Genomic DNA, 18,224 nt, shown 5'->3' with positions numbered 1-18,224 from the left:
ACATTAGCCTGGCTTTTTTCTTTCAATTAAAAATATCAGAATAGATATATACTTTCAGGTATTAATCAGGTTCAAAATAATCATTTAAGGCTAGACCAGTGAGCCAAATGCTATACACACATACCTGAAAAGTAAAGCTCTTTCAATCACAGAAACTTGTTTCTAAACAATTTGATAAGATTGCATTGCACTACTTACTTTTTTCAAACAGCAATCTCGTGTCTTTTTGGACATTTTAGAATCTTACAGAAATTGCAACAGTTGTTTAGAATCTGCCTTGTGGAAAAAGAGGGAAGTCAAATCTTAAAATACAAATACAACCCAACATATAAATTCTTATTTATTAATCACCTGGGATGATTTTATGCAATTTTGGATTTAGATGTGCACAAAATTCTGTTACAGAAGGATTCTCATCCAGTTTAAAAATGCTTGTAAAGAAGCAGTTCTGAGTGCACAGTGCTTTTTTTTTTAATTGTCATTTTTCCTTTTTATCCTTCAGCTCCCAGGAAAAAAAAAATCCCTGCTTCCAAGCCCCAACTTCCTCCCCATCTGGAAGAGCCAAAGATTGCACTGGGTAATTGCTATGTACTTTCCTATAACTATTTTGTTCCACAGTGTGGATCAAGTTTTCCCTCTTATTGTTTTGGACAAATATTTCATAATAACAGAACATGTCACAATGTTTTTATTATATAACTTCACAACATGAAATAAAATATACTAATCAGTATTCTTTTGACATCTAGAATTTCAGTAAGATTTCATCATCATATAACATCTTATATGTCTATCATTTTATGAAATGAAACACAGAACTGAATTAATATAATTGGACAAGAATATCAGCAATATTTGCTTAAACACTTGATCACAAATAGCAGTACATGATCATTAGGATAAAATTCTGAAAGCATTTAAAAATACTCATAAACATAATAAAAAAAATAACATTTCTGGTGGAATTATCAAAGCTATTTTCATTCAGTGCAAAGATTTTTGGTATTATAAGTATTAATATCTGTATATTCAAAATATGTTAAATCATAAGTAAATTGTTCAGCCTTAATAAGTTCCTGGAAACTAAATACCAAAAACCACTATTTCAGTCTAGAAGGTTTAGACACACCCTTATCAAATTTCTTGAATTCAGTGTCTCTAATATCTTCCTCCAGGAACCTTAACTAGAGAGGGTCATTATCTCTCTAGCTGAAGATGGATATTATCTTTCCAATGTGAATTAAGTAATTTCCTACTTGAAATAGCACAAGCAACATACAATTTCCAGTGTTTGAATTTGCGACAGGATTACCTATACAGATAAAAAAGGGGAAGCCATCTGCACCCTGCTTTCATTAGGACAATATATGTGATACCAATAGAAGGGAATATATGTAGCTCAGGGTTGAACTTGGAGCCCTTGGGGTTCTCTGAGCTTGGTTGTTTTCTTGCAAACATTTTTTTACCTGGCTAGGTAACATCCTCAGTGCATTTTAGAGCACTGAAGGTGTTACCTAGCCGGTTAACAAAACATTTGCAAGAAAACAACCAAGCTCAGAGAACCCCAAGGACTCCACAATATATGGGAAGATAAATCTGAAACTAAACTGAAATTGTTTGTATGTGTAAGGGAGTTGTTGATTCTTGGGTCCAGCACCCTAGGAACCCATATATACACCATTTTATTGAGGGAGAGCACATAGAACTTTAGCACAATTAACTTACACTTTCACAAGAAAATAAAAAGCAAGGTTGGATACAGGCTCTACTTCTCTCCTGATAATTGGTGCAGTGAAATCTTATAGGATTTATAAGAAAACTTGCAACAGATATCCAATAAGCAGGACAGAGAATGAGGAATTACATATACACATGCATACAGTGCTTGATAAAATTATGCTCTATACAGCATAATGTCTTAAGTATCCTTATATAAAGATCATCCAGGTAAATGAGAAGCAACTGATGTGACTTTTGCTCTATAAACTTACTTTTTAATAATATTGTTTATTCCCTTCATTTATTTTATTTTATTTTTTTTGAGTTGGAAAAGATATAGAATTTGTGAGATCAAGAGGGAAACCTGAACATATAAATAAGGGGACAGATTTCTTCTAAAGATGTGTCATTGGTCTATTTTTGCTTGTGAGGAGAAAAATAGAATTTGTGATACTTGATCTATTCCCAGAACATGATATCTTAAAAAGGCAGCTATCTGGCATGCTTAATTTGGTACATTAGCTTAAGTAAATCAAAAACAGTTGGGCAGTGTGCTGGTGGCACAATTCCTTTGTAATTATGTAATTATTTTATTTAAGCATGTCTACTTAACTAATCTCAAGGTTCATTTTTTGGCATCCTACAGAGTTTCTCTTTCCTTCTCTCTCTTTTTAAAAATGTTTGGGGGAAAAAAATTTAGTCCTTGCAGCTTCAGCCTAGGCTGTTTTAAAGTTTTACCCTGATACAAGATCATTTTTCTAATGCTGTTTTATTAGATTTTCAAGAATATGCTCTATTATTCCATTTATAAAAGAATCCTTTGTATCCTTGCTTGCTTTATAATTCAGTCACCTAGTCTAGGCATCTTCCTTCTGAGACTAACCTATATCATAAGGCTGTTTTTGTGGGGATAAAATGAAGACAGATATTCTTGTAAGCTTTCCTGAGCTCCTGGAAGAAAGGGAAGATATAGAATCTAACATACTAACTAATCAAGGAAAAATCAGCAGTTATGCGTGGACCTCAATAATCTAGAGAGTAAGCCCTGTTATTTTATTTTTTTAAAGATTTGTAGCTCATTTTTCCAAATTTCTCAGCAAACATACATTGTAATAAATTATTTAATGATAACAACATTTAAGATTAAATTTTAATCTAATTAATTAAATTTAAAGGGAAGTTAACAGGGTTCTCTGTAATGTTAGCTCTGTCACATATAGATTGGATAAAGTGACCAGGGAGGAGATGGGGAATTGGATGCAGGTGATACTCAAGGGAGGGAAAGAGAGATCCCTGCAGCTTTGAAAGAGGCTCTGATATGCCCATTCCTCAATAGGTCAGCCCTGGAACCAACACTGATAGAAAATTGGGTCCTATCTCACCAAAGTAAGAAAAGGTGGCTGTCAATTCAGAAGCCTGAATTCCAGGTTATTACCAATTTTAACTCTCAAAGGGGTTGTATACTCCAGAGAAAGCAAATCCTCTACTTCAGGCTCCTTCTAGACTCAGTGGTCCTGTTCAAAGAGCAGGTGGAAATTATGGCCAGGAGGACATTTACCCAGATTCAGCTGGTGTGCCAATTGTGGCCTTACCTGGAAGATGTGCTGAGGACAGTCTTTCATGCCCTTATCATATTGCAGTTAGATTGCTGTAATTCGCTCTACACGATGCTCTTCATTAAGACCACCCACAAATTGCAGCTGTTCCAAAATGCAATAGCTTGCATGCTTACTAGACAGGCTCAGTACCATCATATAATTCCACTTCTGTAGGAGCTGCATCAGTTACTGATGTGTTTCCAAGTGCAATTCAAAGTTCTGGATGCTTCTATAAAGCCTGATATGACTCAGGGCCTATGTATACAGTGTAAGAGACCATCTTCCCCAAGTAGATTCTGCCAGTCTAATCTGGACAACAAGAGAGCAGCTACTAAAGGTCTCCTCCCATCTCCAGGTATAACAGAAGCAGGCATGACAGCAGTTCTTTTTGTGGGCTCCCCTTCTTTAGAACAACTAAGGCAAGAGTGGCTCCCACTACAATGACCTTCAAGACACTTGTAGAATTCAAGACACTTGTAGAATTTAGGCTTTTTTGGAAGGCCTTTGGGGATTGATAATTGTGGAGTCATGGTTGTTGAAAATTGTATATATTAGATCATATCATATCATAATATTATACCTGTGCACCATCTAGAATTTCAGTGGATTGAGACATTAAATGCATTCAACCAATAAATGAAATATGCTAATATACTGTCTTGTCAATACACTGAGTCAGTATTATACTTGAACAAACTTTTGAACTTACCTGAAATCCAGAAGCACAGCATACTACTAATTAGCTAATTATATTTTAGTTATCTTTCACAAATGATATGCTATGAAAATATTCCATGCAGAATACCAGATTGAAAATCCTGAACTCTTAGATTTCTTTCATCTGTCTCAATATGATATCTTTTCTACTCCAGCAGTTACCAGCAAATCGGTTCCACTTCCTGCCACAACTAAGATATCTGCCACTGATGGACATCCAGTGGCAACAATGGGTAAAATATCTTTTACTTCAACAATTCCTAGTTCTTCTATTAATTTCTTCTCATAATTATATGCATCCATCCATATTATTTAGTCATGTGTTTTATTCATGCCATTTATTTATAATTAAAATTTTATTACTCCTTTAAATACTGGAATACTAGTCTACTATCATATATTCCTTATATTATGGTGTTAAAAGAGAGATTCTAAAAATGTTTATCAAATATGAAACTAAACTGTTGCATTCTATTGAACTGTATATAATTTGTAAAATTCTGAACCTCTAAAACTGGAACAGTCAAGTGTAATGTGAATATGTAGCAGGATGAAACAAGAGTAACAGAGACCATGATTCTATGTCTGACAGAATTAGGCATATACTTAACTTACAGTTCACTGGACTGAGTAGACTTAGTAGAATAGGAAGAAAACCACAGGAAGGCATAATGTGCACTTGGGACTCTTAATCTATTGGAAAACCTGCCCTAAACTGGGTCATCTTTGTGTTCAAACCAGTACAGAACTAAAACTGAGAACAGAATAATTGAAACCAGAGTACTAGAAAAAAGTTCAATATTTTACTAGACAAAGACTTTACAATTATTCTATGAATAATTGCTTCGTATATTTCTAATTAACATCTAATTTCCAATAGTTACTATCATCTGATCATCAGTATTTATAATAATTTCAAAGATTACCAGCAACCGCATCTGGTAAATCAGAATTTAATAGCTCCAGAATAACCTGTTAAATTTTGTTTTATTTTCTTAAATAACTATCATTTAACTTACAGTCCCAATACAGAAAAATGCTTCAGAATCCAATAGTCTTAACTAGGATAGAATGTTGCAGCTAAGTAACTCAGTTGATTATTCAAACAAAATTGGCTAAGAAATTTCTAAGAGATGCAGATTATGTTCCTAAGAAAGTACTATTTAATATCTGAAAATAACTTAATTATTTTAAGTCATATAAACAAACAAACAAAATATGTAGGAAGGAAAGTTTTGCATGTCACCCCATAAACATTACCCTAAAATTTCAGTGTTTTGGGTCAAACTTATTTTGGCAGCCAAGATCTTATACCTCTTATTGGAATCAACTCCATTGGAAGACATACATTTTAAAAAAATAAACATGTCAGCAACATTTCAAGGCAGAAGGCATCTGAGCAAAATTTGAGGGTTGTAAATATGATCTTCCATCATGAAATGTTTCAATTATTTGTCGGATTTTCCCCCAGTTTTAACCAAAGTAGATAATTTTTTCCTAAACTATCCATTACATCAGAATCTCAGTTACTAAGCCTTAAGTGTCTTAAGTGTCTTATAAAACCTTATGTAATTTTATTGTATAAAGTACATTGATAACAGCTAGTAATGTGAGTGTATCTAGACAGAGTAAAAATTGGAAGCAAGGTCTCCTTGATTCATGCATAATACAATAGCACAGCTAGTCATAACTATAATATGCAGAATTATAAAATTGGGTAAATAAGAAAGTAATTTGCATTTTTAAAGAAAGCCTAGATTATTTGTCCTTTTTATATGAAAATAGAACTAACATTTAGCATGTAGCTGATATATGTCACAGTTAAGTGGTAAAGTTATGTTATGGCAGAAAAATAATTTCTTCTTAAATAGGCAAAATAGAGGAATTTCCAGGATCAACTGATAACTGAATTCATTGATTCAGAAATGAACACCATTATCCTTGAATATTTAGCTCATTTTTCACCAAACTGTTCTTTTAAATTTATGATGAGTAACATGTTACCATCTAGTTTTTTTTTTCTCTGATACTGTTTTTGAAGTCAGTTCCCCTAGAGTTTACCCCTGTTTGTCCATGGAATTCTTCTATGCAATATTTTAGTAATATATTATTGCTATTATACAATATTTTGAGTCTGTGTGTTTTCCTGTCAGAGTATGAATTAATTATGGAGTGGACCTTCCTTTCACCTTCTTATGAACCAAGCCCTGTTCTATCAAAATCTAAAGAACCTGATTATACTATGCCAGAAATACCAGACAGGAAACCTGGTAGAGTGACTTTTTAAATATTGCATTTGTTTTTTGTACACTTTGAAATATTCTCTTGAGCTTGATTTGGATATCCATCTATTCCAAAGACCCCAATATGAGATTCAGACTTTTTAAAAAATTTATAAAATTCTGGACGACCACTAGTGACCTACAAAGACAGAACTCTTGACTTTTTGCTTACTTCCAGCCTCATTCAGATTTTTGCAAATCAGATCTTGTACAGCATACTACAAAATGAACATTTTAAGCAATATATCTTACAAAATAAATATCCATGACAACATTCAAAAACAGAAAGCTCTTGACCTAGCTTTGAGAGATTAGGTATAAACATGCTATTTAACCATAACATACTTAATCTGTTGTTCGCTCTTTTCCAGTTTCCACTGAGGCAGATAGTTTTCCCTCTAAACTACTCACACCAAAACTCCCATTTACTGAGCCTGGTAATAATGTGTTTTTCAAACTTTCCTGAAATTTTATGTGATGTGAATCTTAGTAATGAGTATGTTGATGTTGGCCATTAAGATAGGAGTATCTGGGCTGCATTGAAATTTGAATCAAGGTCTCTTTGATTCATATCAACAATAGAAAACAAGCAAACAAGCAAGACAGCATTTAAACAAGCAAAATTTGATTTAAAAGGGATAGGATTTATTTTCTCCAAGGCAAATGAAAACAGAGCTAATGTGTTAAACGTATATATAAATAATTATCTATATTGTCAGTGTAAGCTGTGAAGCTCAACCTTTGAGGGCCAATGCAGAAAAATTGTTCGTATGTTGAGACAATAAAAAAATACTAGGCATCAAATGATCATTGTCCTCAGCAAATCATTATCCTTGAACTACATACTGTAGTTCATGCTAAAGAGTTCAAATATCTTTTTTTTAAAGTCATAATGAATATGTTACATGCTTATACATACATTAACTGCTTTTTTCCCTGGGGTATTCTTTTAGAAGTCAACTCTCTAGAGTTTCAACCTTTCATTATCCAGGAATGTATTATATTTTTAGTTATAAATCATTTGGAAAATATTATTAAGGGGCTTAATGACGCTGAAAGTTGCCAGCCAGAAATGGTCGACACTTCAGCGGTTTGAGCCCAGCTTTTGCGCAGCAGAGTGAGCTCCTCCTTCCTCCCCAGCTCCTGTCAACACAGCAGATTGAAAACTTACGTGAGTAGATAAATGGATACTCTTACTCCAGTGAGAGGAAAAATCCTGGTGGCGCCTTGCAAAAAGGAGTCGGGAGCAGTTGCCAGTAGCACGGAAGCCGTGCATGCCCGAAAAAGGCGCGAAGCAACAGAAACCCTGCCTCCTGCGCTCGCCAGCTGAGCTCTGCTCTGGGAAGGAGGCACTGGCAAACCACTTCCGAAACACCTTGCCTTGAAAACTGCAAGGACTCGTCCAGGCAGTCACCGTAGAGTCGGTACCGACTGAGTGCGGATAATATATATATATATATATATATATATATATATATATATATTATTATTATTATTATTATTATTATCACTCTAAATTTTGAGTCCATTTACCATCCTTTGAGGATACCAATTAATTCTGGACTGGATTTCCTTTCAGCTTCCAATGAACCAAGCCCCATTCCATCAAAATCTAAACACCTCGACTATACCGCGCCTGAAGAACAAGACAGGAAACTTGGCAGAGTGGCTTTTCCTAATAGTTATTTCTGCTACTTTACAAGATAACTTCTTGAAATATACAATCTATAGTTATAAAACATGAGTACTAAATCCAGACGTTCTTCAAATTATAAACTGCATAATTTATAAATATATTGATACAATCATGTATGCTGTACAACACTGAAACATATACGTCTTACAGAACTAGAATAAAAGGAGATTTTCAGATATCAAGACACCTCACCATACAAATCAACTATTCTTCTGACAGTCCTATATGAAACAATAAAAGTACTCAGGTGTAACCATCTCCTTCAGTCTGGAGATCCTTAAAATATTTTGGGTTTTTTTTGCTTTTTTCCAGTTGCAACTGAGGCTGATAATTATCTTCCTAAACTATTGACCACACCAGAACTCCCAGTTATCAGACCTGGTAATTATGTGTTTTTATGTGTTTGATAACATTGAATGCAGTGTGATTGCGGGTCACATGTAGAACTTCAGTACACAGATGACTAATAATAGAACACCCTGCCGCTAAGGGATCTTTTTCCCCCTCAGTCTACTTTTGAAGTACATTCTCCTAAGCTTTAACCCCAAATTCCTTCTCTTTTCATCCTGTACCTTCCTGTCAGAATATAGATTAATTCTAAACTGGACCTTCCTTTCAGCTTCTTATGAACCAAGGCCTCTTCCGTCAAAACCTAAAGAACACGACTCTATCATGCCAGAAGTACCAGACCGGAAACCTGGTAGAGTGACTTTTTTCAATAGTTCTTTCTGTCTTTTTGCAAGATAATTTCTTCACTGTGTTCAAATTGTAAAATGCATAATTTCTAAATCTATTGATCCAATCATGAATGCAGCACAACACTGAATGTTTCCCCTTTATAGAATGGCAAAAGAATTAGACTTTCGAATCTTGAGACATTCCACTGTACTCACGATAACTTCCTGTGATAGTAAGAGGATTAAACTCATATGGGACAATATATTTCTTCATCTAAAAGCATGCATGACATTTTCGTTTTAAGATGGAACACCCCTGAAGCATCTTGGGGTGCTTAGCTGTTACCCTGTCATTCAGTCAGGAGATCCTGAGCTTCTTTTCGGGTTGTTTGCTTTTTTCCAGTTGCAACTGAAGCTGATAATTATCTTCCTAAACTATTGACCACACCAGAACTCCCAGTTGCCAGATCTGGTAATTATGTGTTTTTATGTGTTTGATGATAGTGGGCAGTGATTGTGGGTAGATGATGCATTAACGTACTACTGAGACACAAGGAGTTTCTGGTTTCAATCGTACTATTACAAACTTACATATCGGTCAAATGTAGAACTTCAATATACAATGCCTAATATTAGAAGACTCCACTGCTAAAGGTTTTCTTTTTTCTCATGCTGCTTTTGAAGTCCATTTCCCTGAGGTTTCACCCACATTACCTTATGGAAATTCTTTCTCTTTCAAATTCAAACTCATTTTATAAGATATGACAGATATCACACAAAGTTATGAATATACCTTCCTGTCAAATTAATTCTGAACTGGACCTTCCTTTCAGCTACTTATGAACGAAGCCCTGCTCCGTCAAAACCTAAAGACCACGACTATATCATGCCAGAAGCACCAGAGAGGAAACCTGGTAGAGTGACCTTTTTCAATAGTTCTTTTTGCCTTTTTATAAGATAATTTCTTGACTCTCTTGAAATGGAAAAATGCAGAATTTCTAAATCTCTTCATCCAATCATACATGCAGTAAAACATTTTAAGTGTCCGCTTTCTACAACAGGAATAAAAGTAGAGTTCCAATCTCGAGACATACCTCTGTACTAACAATAACTTCCTCTTATAGTGAGAGGAATAAAACTCATAAGGGACAATATATTTCATCATCTTAGGACAATGCATGACATTTTCATTCTAAGATAGAATGCCTCTGACGCACCTTGAGGTAATCACCTGTTACCCTGTTCTTCAACCTGGAGATCGTGACATTATTTTGGGGTTGTTTGCTTTTTTCCAGTTGCAACTGAGGCTGATAATTATATTCCTGAACTATTGACCACACCAGAACTCCCAATTAGCAGACCTGGTAATTATGTGTTTTTATGTCTTTGATAAAATTCTATGCAGTGTGATTGTTGGTAGAAAATGCATTAAGGCATTATTTAGACCCAAGGAGGATCGGGACTGAACAGAACTTTGAAAGACATCCGTGTGGGCCATATGTAGAACTTTGGTACACAGATGCCTAATATTAAAAGACCCCGTCGCTAATTTTTTTTTCCTCATGCTATTTTTTAAGTCCATTTTCCTCAGGATTTACCCCCATTCCCCTCCAAAAATTCTTTCTCTTTTCACTTCAAACATTTCTTATAAGATATTACTATCACACAATGTTTTGAATCCTATACGTTCCTGTCAGCATATACATTAATTCTGAAGTGGACCTTCCTTTCAGCTCCTTATGAACCAAGCCCTGTTCCATCAAAACATAAAGAACACGACCCTATCACACCAGAAGTTCCAGACCGGAAACCTGGTAGAGTGACTTTTTTCAATACTTCTTTCAGCTTTTTACAAGATAATTTCTTGACTCTCTTGAAATGGAGAAATGCAGAATTTCTAAATCTATTGATCCAATCATACATGCGGTAAAACACTCTAAGTGTCCCATTTAGACAACAGGAATATAATTAGAGTTGCAATCTCAAGACATCCCGCTGTACTCACAATAACATCCTGTTATACTGAGAGTAATAAAACTCATAAGGGACAATAGATTTCTTCATCTTAGGAACATGCACAACATTTTCATTTTAAGATGTGACACCTCTGAGGCATCTTAGGGTACTTAGCTGTTACCCTCTCCTTCAACCTGGAGACCCTGAAATTATTTTCGGGTCATTTCCTTTCATCCAGTTGCAACTGAGGCTGATGATTACCTTCCTGAACTAGTGACCACACCAGAACTCCCAGTCAGAAGACCTGGTAATTATATGTTTTTATACGTTTGATAAAATTGTATCCACTGTAACCCTTGGTAGAAGCTGCATTAATGGTGTTCCTTAGACACAAAGAGGCTCTGGACTGAACAGAACTTTGAAAGACTTGCGTACGGGTCACATGTCATACTTTGATACACAGATGCCTAATATTTGAAGACCCAGCTACTAAACAGTTGTGCTTTTTTTTTTCTTCAACCTATTTTTGAACTCCATTTTCTTCAGCTTTGACCCTCATTAACCCTCTAGAAATTCTTTCTCTTTTCACTTCAAACTCAGTTTTGTAAGATATGACTACTATCACACAACGTTTTCAATCCTGTACCTTCCTGTCAGAATATCGATTAAATCTGAACTGACCTTCCTTTCAGCTCCTTATGAACCAAGCCCTGTTCCGTCAAAACCCAAAGAAAATGAATGTATCATACCAGAAGTAACAGAGATGAAACCTGATAGAGTGACTTTTTTCAACACTTTTTTCTTCTTTTTACAAGATAATTTCTTGTCTCTCTTGAAATGGAAAAATGCAGAATTCCTAAATCTATTGATCCAATCATACGTGCGGTAAAAGACTCTAACTGTCCCATTTAGACAACAGGAATAAAAGTAGATTCCAAATCTCGAGACATCCCACTGTATTCACAATAACTTCCTGTTATACTGAGAGGAATAGAATTCATATGGGACAATATATTTCTTCAGCTTAGGACCATACATGACTTTTTCATTTTAAGATGGAACATCTCTGAGGCATCTTGAGGTACTTAGCTGTTACCCTATCTTTCAACCTGGAGATCCTGAAATTATTTTGGGGTTGTTGCTTTTTTCCAGCTGCAATTGAGGCTGATAATTATCTTCCTGAAATATTGAGCACACCAGAATTCCCAATCAGCAGACCTGGTAATTATGTGTTTTTATATGTTTGATAAAATTCTATGAAGAGTCATTGTTGGTAAATAACACATTAAGGTATTACTTAGACCCAAGGAAGTTCTGACTGAACAGAACTTTGAAAGACAGCTATGAGGGCCACATGTAGAACTTTGGTACACAGATCCCTAATATTAGAAGACCCCGCTGCTAAACTTTTTTTTTCTCATGCTACTTTTTAAGTCCAATTTCCTCAGGTTTTACCCGATTTCTCTCCAAAAATTCTTTCTCTTTCACCTTAAACTTTTTTTTATAAGGTATTTTATCACACAGTGTTTTGAATTCTATATGTTCCTGTCAGTATATACATTAAATCTGAACTGGACCTTTCTTTCTGCTCGTTATGAACCAAGCCCTATTCCGTCAAAACCTAAAGAACATGAATCTATCATGCCAAAAGTACCAGAGAGGAAACCTGGTAGAGTGACTTTTTTTAATACTTCTTTCTGCTTTTTACAAGATAATATCTTGACTCTCTTCTAATGGCAAAATGTATAATTTCTAAATCTATTCATCCATTCATGGATATGGCACAACACTGAAACTGCCCCTTATTAGAACAGGATTAAAGGAGACTTTCCCATCTTGAGACATCCCAATGTACTGAAGATAACTTTCTGGGGAATAAAGCTCTTATGGCAGTATACGTTTCTTCATCATAGGACCATGCATGACATTTTCTTTTTAAGATGGAAAGCCTCTGAGGCATCTTGGGGTACTTAGCTGTCACCCTGTCCTTCAACTGAAAATCCTGAACTTTTTGGGGGGTTGTTTGCTTTTTCAGTTGCGACTGAGGCTGGTAATTATCTTCCTGAACTACTGAGCACCACAGAACCTCCAGTTAGGAGACCTGGTAATTATGTGTTTTTATGTGTTCCACCAAATTCACCGTGATTGTTGGTGGATGCTGCATTAATGGCATTCCTTAGACACAAGGAGGTTCTGGACTGAACAGAACTTTGAAAGACCTCTGTGTGGGTCACACGTAGAACTTTTGTACACAGTTGCCTAATATTAGAAGACCCCGCCGCTAAACCTTTTTTTTTTTTTTTTTGTCATGCTACTTTTAAAGTCCGTTTTCCTCAGGTTTTACCTCCATTACTCCAAAAATTCTTCCTCTTTTCACTTCAAACTTTTTTTATAAGATCTTACTATCACACAATGTTTTGAATCCTCTAAGTTCCTGTCAGCATATAGATTAATTCTGAACTGGATCTTCCTTTCAGCTACTCATGAACCAAGCCCTGTTCCGTCAGAACCTAAAGAACATGACTCTATCCTGCCAGAGGTTCCAGACCGAAAACCTGGTAGAGTGACTTTTTTCAATACTTCTTCCTGCTCTTTACAAGATAATTTCTTGACTCTCTTGAAATGGAAAAATGCTGATTTGTAAATTATTGATCCAGTCATACGTGCAGTAAAACACTCTAAGTTTCCCCTTTAGACAACAGGAATGAAAGTAGAGTTCCAATCTCGAGACATCCCACTGTACTCACAAAAACTTCCTGTTATACTGTGAGGAATAAAACTCATATGGGACAATAAATTCCTTCATCTTAGGACGATGCATGACTTTTTCATTTTAAGATGGAACATCTCTGAGGCATCGTGGGGTACTTAGCTATTACCCTATCTTTCAACCTGGAGATCCTGAAATTATTTTGGGGTTGTTCCTTTTTTCCGGCTGCAACTGAGGCTGATAATTATCTTCCTGAATTATTGAGCACACCAGAACTCCCAATTAGCAGACCTGGAAATTATGTGTTTTTCTGTGTTTGATAAAATTCTAAGCAGTGTGATTGTTGGTAAATAACACATTAAGGCATTACTTAGACCCAAGGAAGTTCTAGACTGAACAGAACTTTGAAAGACAGCTATGAGGTCCACATGTAGAAATTTGGTACCCAGATCTGTATGGGACAATAGATCTCTTCATCTTAAGACCATGTATAACATTTTAATTTTAAGATTCAATGCCTCTGAGGCATCTTGGGTTACTGAGCTGTCACCCTGTGCGTCAGCATCCTTGGGAATAAAACGCATATGGCAGTATACGTTTCTTCATCTCAGGACCATGCATGACAATTCCATTTTAAGATGTAATACCTCTCAGACATCTTGGGGTAATTAGCAGTCACCCTGTCCTTCAACCTGAACATCCTGAACTTATTTTGCGGTTGTTTGCTTTTCCAGTTGCAACTGAGGCTGATAGTTATCTTCCTGAACTACTGAGCACCACAGAACTCCCAATTAGGAGACCTGGTAATTATGTGTTTTTATGTGTTCCACCAATTTCACTGTGATTGTTGGTAGATGGTGCATTAATGGCATTCCTTAGACACAAGGAGGTTCTGGACTAAACAGAACTATGAAAGACTTGCGTACGGGTCACATGTAGAACTATGGTACACACATGCCTAATACTTGAAGACCCCGCGGTTAAACAGTTGTGGTTTTTTTGTCTTCATCCGAATTTGAACTCCATTTTCCTGAGGTTTTGCCCCATTCCCCTCCAAAAATTCCTTCTGTTTTCACCTCAGACTTTTTTTGGTAAGATATTACCCTCACACAATGTTTGAATCCTATACATTCCTGTCAGGATATAGATTAATTCTGAACTGGACCTTCCTTTCAGCTTCTTATGAACCAAGCCCTCTTCCGTCAAAACCCAAACAGCATGCATCTATCATGACAGAAATACCGGAGAGGAAACCTGGTAGAGTGACTTTTTTCAATACTTCTTTCTGCTTTTACAAGATAATTTCTTGACTCTCTTGAAATGGAAAAATGCAGATATCTAAATCTATTGATGCAATCACACAGGCGGCATAACACCCTCAGTGTACCCTTTCTAGAAGTGGAATAAAAGTAGACTTCCAATCTCGAGACATACTACTGTACCCACAATAAATTCCTGTTATAGTGAGAGGAATAAAACACATATGGGACCATATATTTCTTCGTCTTAGGGCCATGCACAAGATTTTCATTTTCAGATAGAATGCCTCTGACGTATCTCTGGGTACTTAGCTGTTACCCTATGTTTCAACCTGGAGATCCTGAAATTATTTTGGGGTTGTTCCTTTTTTCCAGCTGGAACAGAGGCTGATAATTATCTTCCTGAAGTATTGAGCACACCAGAACTCCCAATTAGCAGATCTGGTAATTACGTCTTTTTATGCATTTGATAAAATTGTATCCACTGTGATTATTGGTAGATGATGCATTAATGGCATCCCTCAGACACAAGGAGGTTCCAGACAGAACACAATTTTGAAAGATGGGCATTCAGGTCACATGTGGGATTCAGTACACAAATGCCTACTATTTGAAGACCCCGCGGCTAAACGGTTGTGGGTTTTTTGTCGTCATCCTACTTTTGAATTCAATTTTCCCCAGGTTTACCCCCATTCCCCTCTAAAATTCTTCCTTTTCACTTCAAACTTTTTTTATAAGATCCTACTATCACACAATGTTTTGAATCCTCTAAGTTCCTGTCAGCATATAGATTCTGAACTGGACCTTCCTTTCAGCTACTCATGAACCAAGCCCTGTTCCGTCAGAACCCAAAGAACATGAATCTATCATGACAGAAGTACCGGAGAGGAAACCTGGTAGAGTGACTTTTTTCAATACTTCTTTCTCCTCTTTGCAAGATAATTTCTTGGCTCTCTTGAAATGGAGAAATGCAGAATTCTAAAAATATTGATGCAATCACACAGGCAGCACAACACTCCCTGTGTAACCTTTCTAGAAGGGGAATAAAAGTAGACTTCCAATCTTGAGACACACTACTGTACCCACAATAACTTCCTGTTATAGTGAGAGGAATAAGACACATATGGGACCATATATTTCTTCATCTTAAGGCCATGCACAAGATTTTTATTTTCAGATGGAACGCCTCCAAGGCATCTTGGGGTACTTAGCTGTTATCTTAATCTTCAACGTGGATATCCTTAACTTCTTTTGGGGTTGTTTGCTTTTTTCCAGTTTCAACTGAGGCTGATAGATATCTTCCTAAACTATTGAGCACACCAGAACTCTCAATTAGCAGACCTGGTAATTACGTCTTTTTATGCATTTGATAAAATTGTATCCACTGTGATTGTTGGTAGATGATGCATTAATGGCACCCCTCAGACACAAGGAGGTTCCAGACAGAACAGAATTTTGAAAGATGGGCATTCAGGTCACATATGGGATTCAGTACACAAATGCCTACTATTTGAAGACCCCGCGGCTAAACGGTTGTGGGTTTTTTGTCGTCATCCTACTTTTGAGTTCCATTTTCCCCAGGTTTACCCCCATTCCCCTCAAAAAATTCTTTCGCTTTTCACTTCAAACTTTTTTTTAATAAGATATTACTATCACACAGTGTTTTGAATTCTATAAGTTCCTGTAAGCGTATACATTAAATCTGAACTGGACCTTCCTTTCAGCTACTTATGAGCCAAGGCCTGTTCCGTCAGAACCTAAAGAACACGAGTCTATCATGCCAGAAGTACCAGAGAGGAAACCTGGTAGAGTGACTTTTTTCAATAGTTCTTTGTGCTTTTTACAAGATAATTTCTTGACTCTGTTGAAATGGAGAAATGCAGAATGTCTAAATCTATTGATCCAGTCATACATGCAGTAAAACACTCTAAGTGTCCCCTTTAGATAACAGGAATAAAAGTACACTTCCAATCTCAAGACATCCCACTGTACTGACAATAATGTCCTGTTATACTGCGAGGAATAAAACCCATATGGGACACTATATTTCTTCATCTTAGGACCATGCATTACATTTTCATTCTAAGATGGAACGCCTCTGAGGTATCTTGGGGTACGTATCTGTTACCCTGTCCTTCAACCTGGAGATTCTGACATTATGTGGGGGTTGTTGCTTTCTTCCAGTTGCAACTGAGGCTGATAGTTATCTTCCTGAAATATTGAGCACACCAGAACTCCCAATTAGCAGACCTGGTAATTATGTGTTTTTATGTGTTTGATAAAATTCTATGCAGTGTGATTGTTGCTAAATAACACATTAAAGCATTACTTAGACAAAAGGTGGTCCTGGACTCAACAGAACTTTGAAAGACATCCGTGTGGGACACATGTAGAACTTTGGTACACAGATCCCTAATACTAGAAGACCCCGCTGCTAAACTTTTTTTTTTTCTCATGCTATTTTTAAGTCCATTTTCCTCAGGTTCTACCTCTGTTCCCCACCAAAAATTCTTTTCACCTCAAAATTTTTTTTATAAGATACTACTATCACACAATGTTTGAATCCTATTCATTCCTGTCAGGATATAGATTAATTCTGAACCACACCTTCCTTTCAGCTTCTTATGAACCAAGCCCTGTTCCGACAAAACCTAAAGAACATGAATCTATCATGCCAGAAGTACCAGAGAGGAAACCTGGTAGAGTGACTTTTTTCAATACTTCTTTCTGCTTTTTGCAAGATAATATCTTGACTCTCTTCTAATGGCAAAATGTATAATTTCTAAATCTATTCACCCGTTCATGGATATGGCACAAGATTGAAACTGCCCCTTAATAGAACAGGATTAAAGGAGACTTTCCCATCTCGAGACATCCCAATGTACTCAAGATAACTTCCTGGGGAATAAAGCACATATGGCAGTATCCGTTTCTTCATCTCAGGACCATGCATGACATTTTCTTTTTAAGATGGAAAGCCTCTGAGGCATCTTGGGGTACTTAGCTGTCACCCTGTCCTTCAACTGAAAATCCTGAACTTTTGGGTGGGTTGTTTGCTTTTTCCAGTTGCGACTGAGGCTGATAATTATCTTCCTGAACTACTGAGCACCACAGAACCTCCAGTTAGGAGACCTGGTAATTATGTCTTTTTATATGTGCCACCAAATTCCCTGAGATTATTGGTAGATGGTGCATTAATAGCATTCCTTAGACACAAGGAGGTCCTGGACTTAACAGAACTTTGAAAGACCTCTGTGTGGTTCACACGTAGAACTTTTGTACACAGATGCCTAATATGAGAAGACCCCGCCGCTAAACTTTTTTTTTTTTTTGTCATGCTACTTTTTAAGTCCATTTTCCTCAGGTTTTACCCCCATTCCCCTCCAATATTCTTCCTCTTTTCACTTCAAACTTTTTTATAAGATCTTACTATCACACAATGTTTTGAATCCTCTAAGTTCCTGTCAGCATATAGATTAATTCTGAACTAGACCTTCCTTTCAGCTACTCATGAACCAAGCCCTGTTCCGTCAGAACCCAAAGAACATGAATCTATCATGACAGAAGTACCGGAGAGGAAACCTGGTAGAGTGACTTTTTTCAATACTTC

The 18,224-nt window shown here is 36.3% G+C and overlaps 1 protein-coding gene across 4 annotated transcripts in view; it reads left to right on the top strand.

Annotated features, from left to right (window-relative positions):
- The window catches only part of ABI3BP (ABI family member 3 binding protein), a 199,234-nt gene that overhangs the window by 90,393 nt on the left and 90,617 nt on the right, over window positions 1–18,224 (top strand). For 2 of the 4 annotated variants that reach the window (XM_088140804.1, XM_088140803.1), the window contains 22 exons: window positions 503–577; window positions 4,190–4,267; window positions 8,325–8,393; window positions 8,632–8,712; window positions 9,093–9,161; window positions 9,523–9,603; window positions 9,985–10,053; window positions 10,423–10,503; window positions 10,884–10,952; window positions 11,798–11,866; window positions 12,681–12,749; window positions 13,123–13,203; window positions 14,090–14,158; window positions 14,532–14,612; window positions 14,990–15,058; window positions 15,430–15,510; window positions 15,890–15,958; window positions 16,339–16,419; window positions 16,799–16,867; window positions 17,233–17,313; window positions 17,681–17,749; window positions 18,119–18,199. In XM_088140804.1, coding sequence (XP_087996930.1) covers window positions 503–577; window positions 4,190–4,267; window positions 8,325–8,393; window positions 8,632–8,712; window positions 9,093–9,161; window positions 9,523–9,603; window positions 9,985–10,053; window positions 10,423–10,503; window positions 10,884–10,952; window positions 11,798–11,866; window positions 12,681–12,749; window positions 13,123–13,203; window positions 14,090–14,158; window positions 14,532–14,612; window positions 14,990–15,058; window positions 15,430–15,510; window positions 15,890–15,958; window positions 16,339–16,419; window positions 16,799–16,867; window positions 17,233–17,313; window positions 17,681–17,749; window positions 18,119–18,199 — 1,641 coding nt within the window. The remainder of the gene's footprint in view (window positions 1–502; window positions 578–4,189; window positions 4,268–8,324; window positions 8,394–8,631; window positions 8,713–9,092; window positions 9,162–9,522; window positions 9,604–9,984; window positions 10,054–10,422; window positions 10,504–10,883; window positions 10,953–11,797; window positions 11,867–12,680; window positions 12,750–13,122; window positions 13,204–14,089; window positions 14,159–14,531; window positions 14,613–14,989; window positions 15,059–15,429; window positions 15,511–15,889; window positions 15,959–16,338; window positions 16,420–16,798; window positions 16,868–17,232; window positions 17,314–17,680; window positions 17,750–18,118; window positions 18,200–18,224) is intronic. The other 2 variants (XM_088140805.1, XM_088140806.1) reach the window with 2 other exon arrangements.

Source organism: Python bivittatus, unplaced genomic scaffold (assembly GCF_059951505.1).
Source record: "Python bivittatus isolate LINGU-HERP-01145 unplaced genomic scaffold, Pbiv_v1 ctg000340_np1212, whole genome shotgun sequence".
NCBI lineage: Eukaryota > Metazoa > Chordata > Lepidosauria > Squamata > Pythonidae > Python > Python bivittatus.
This window is presented reverse-complemented; position numbering and strand designations above follow the sequence as displayed.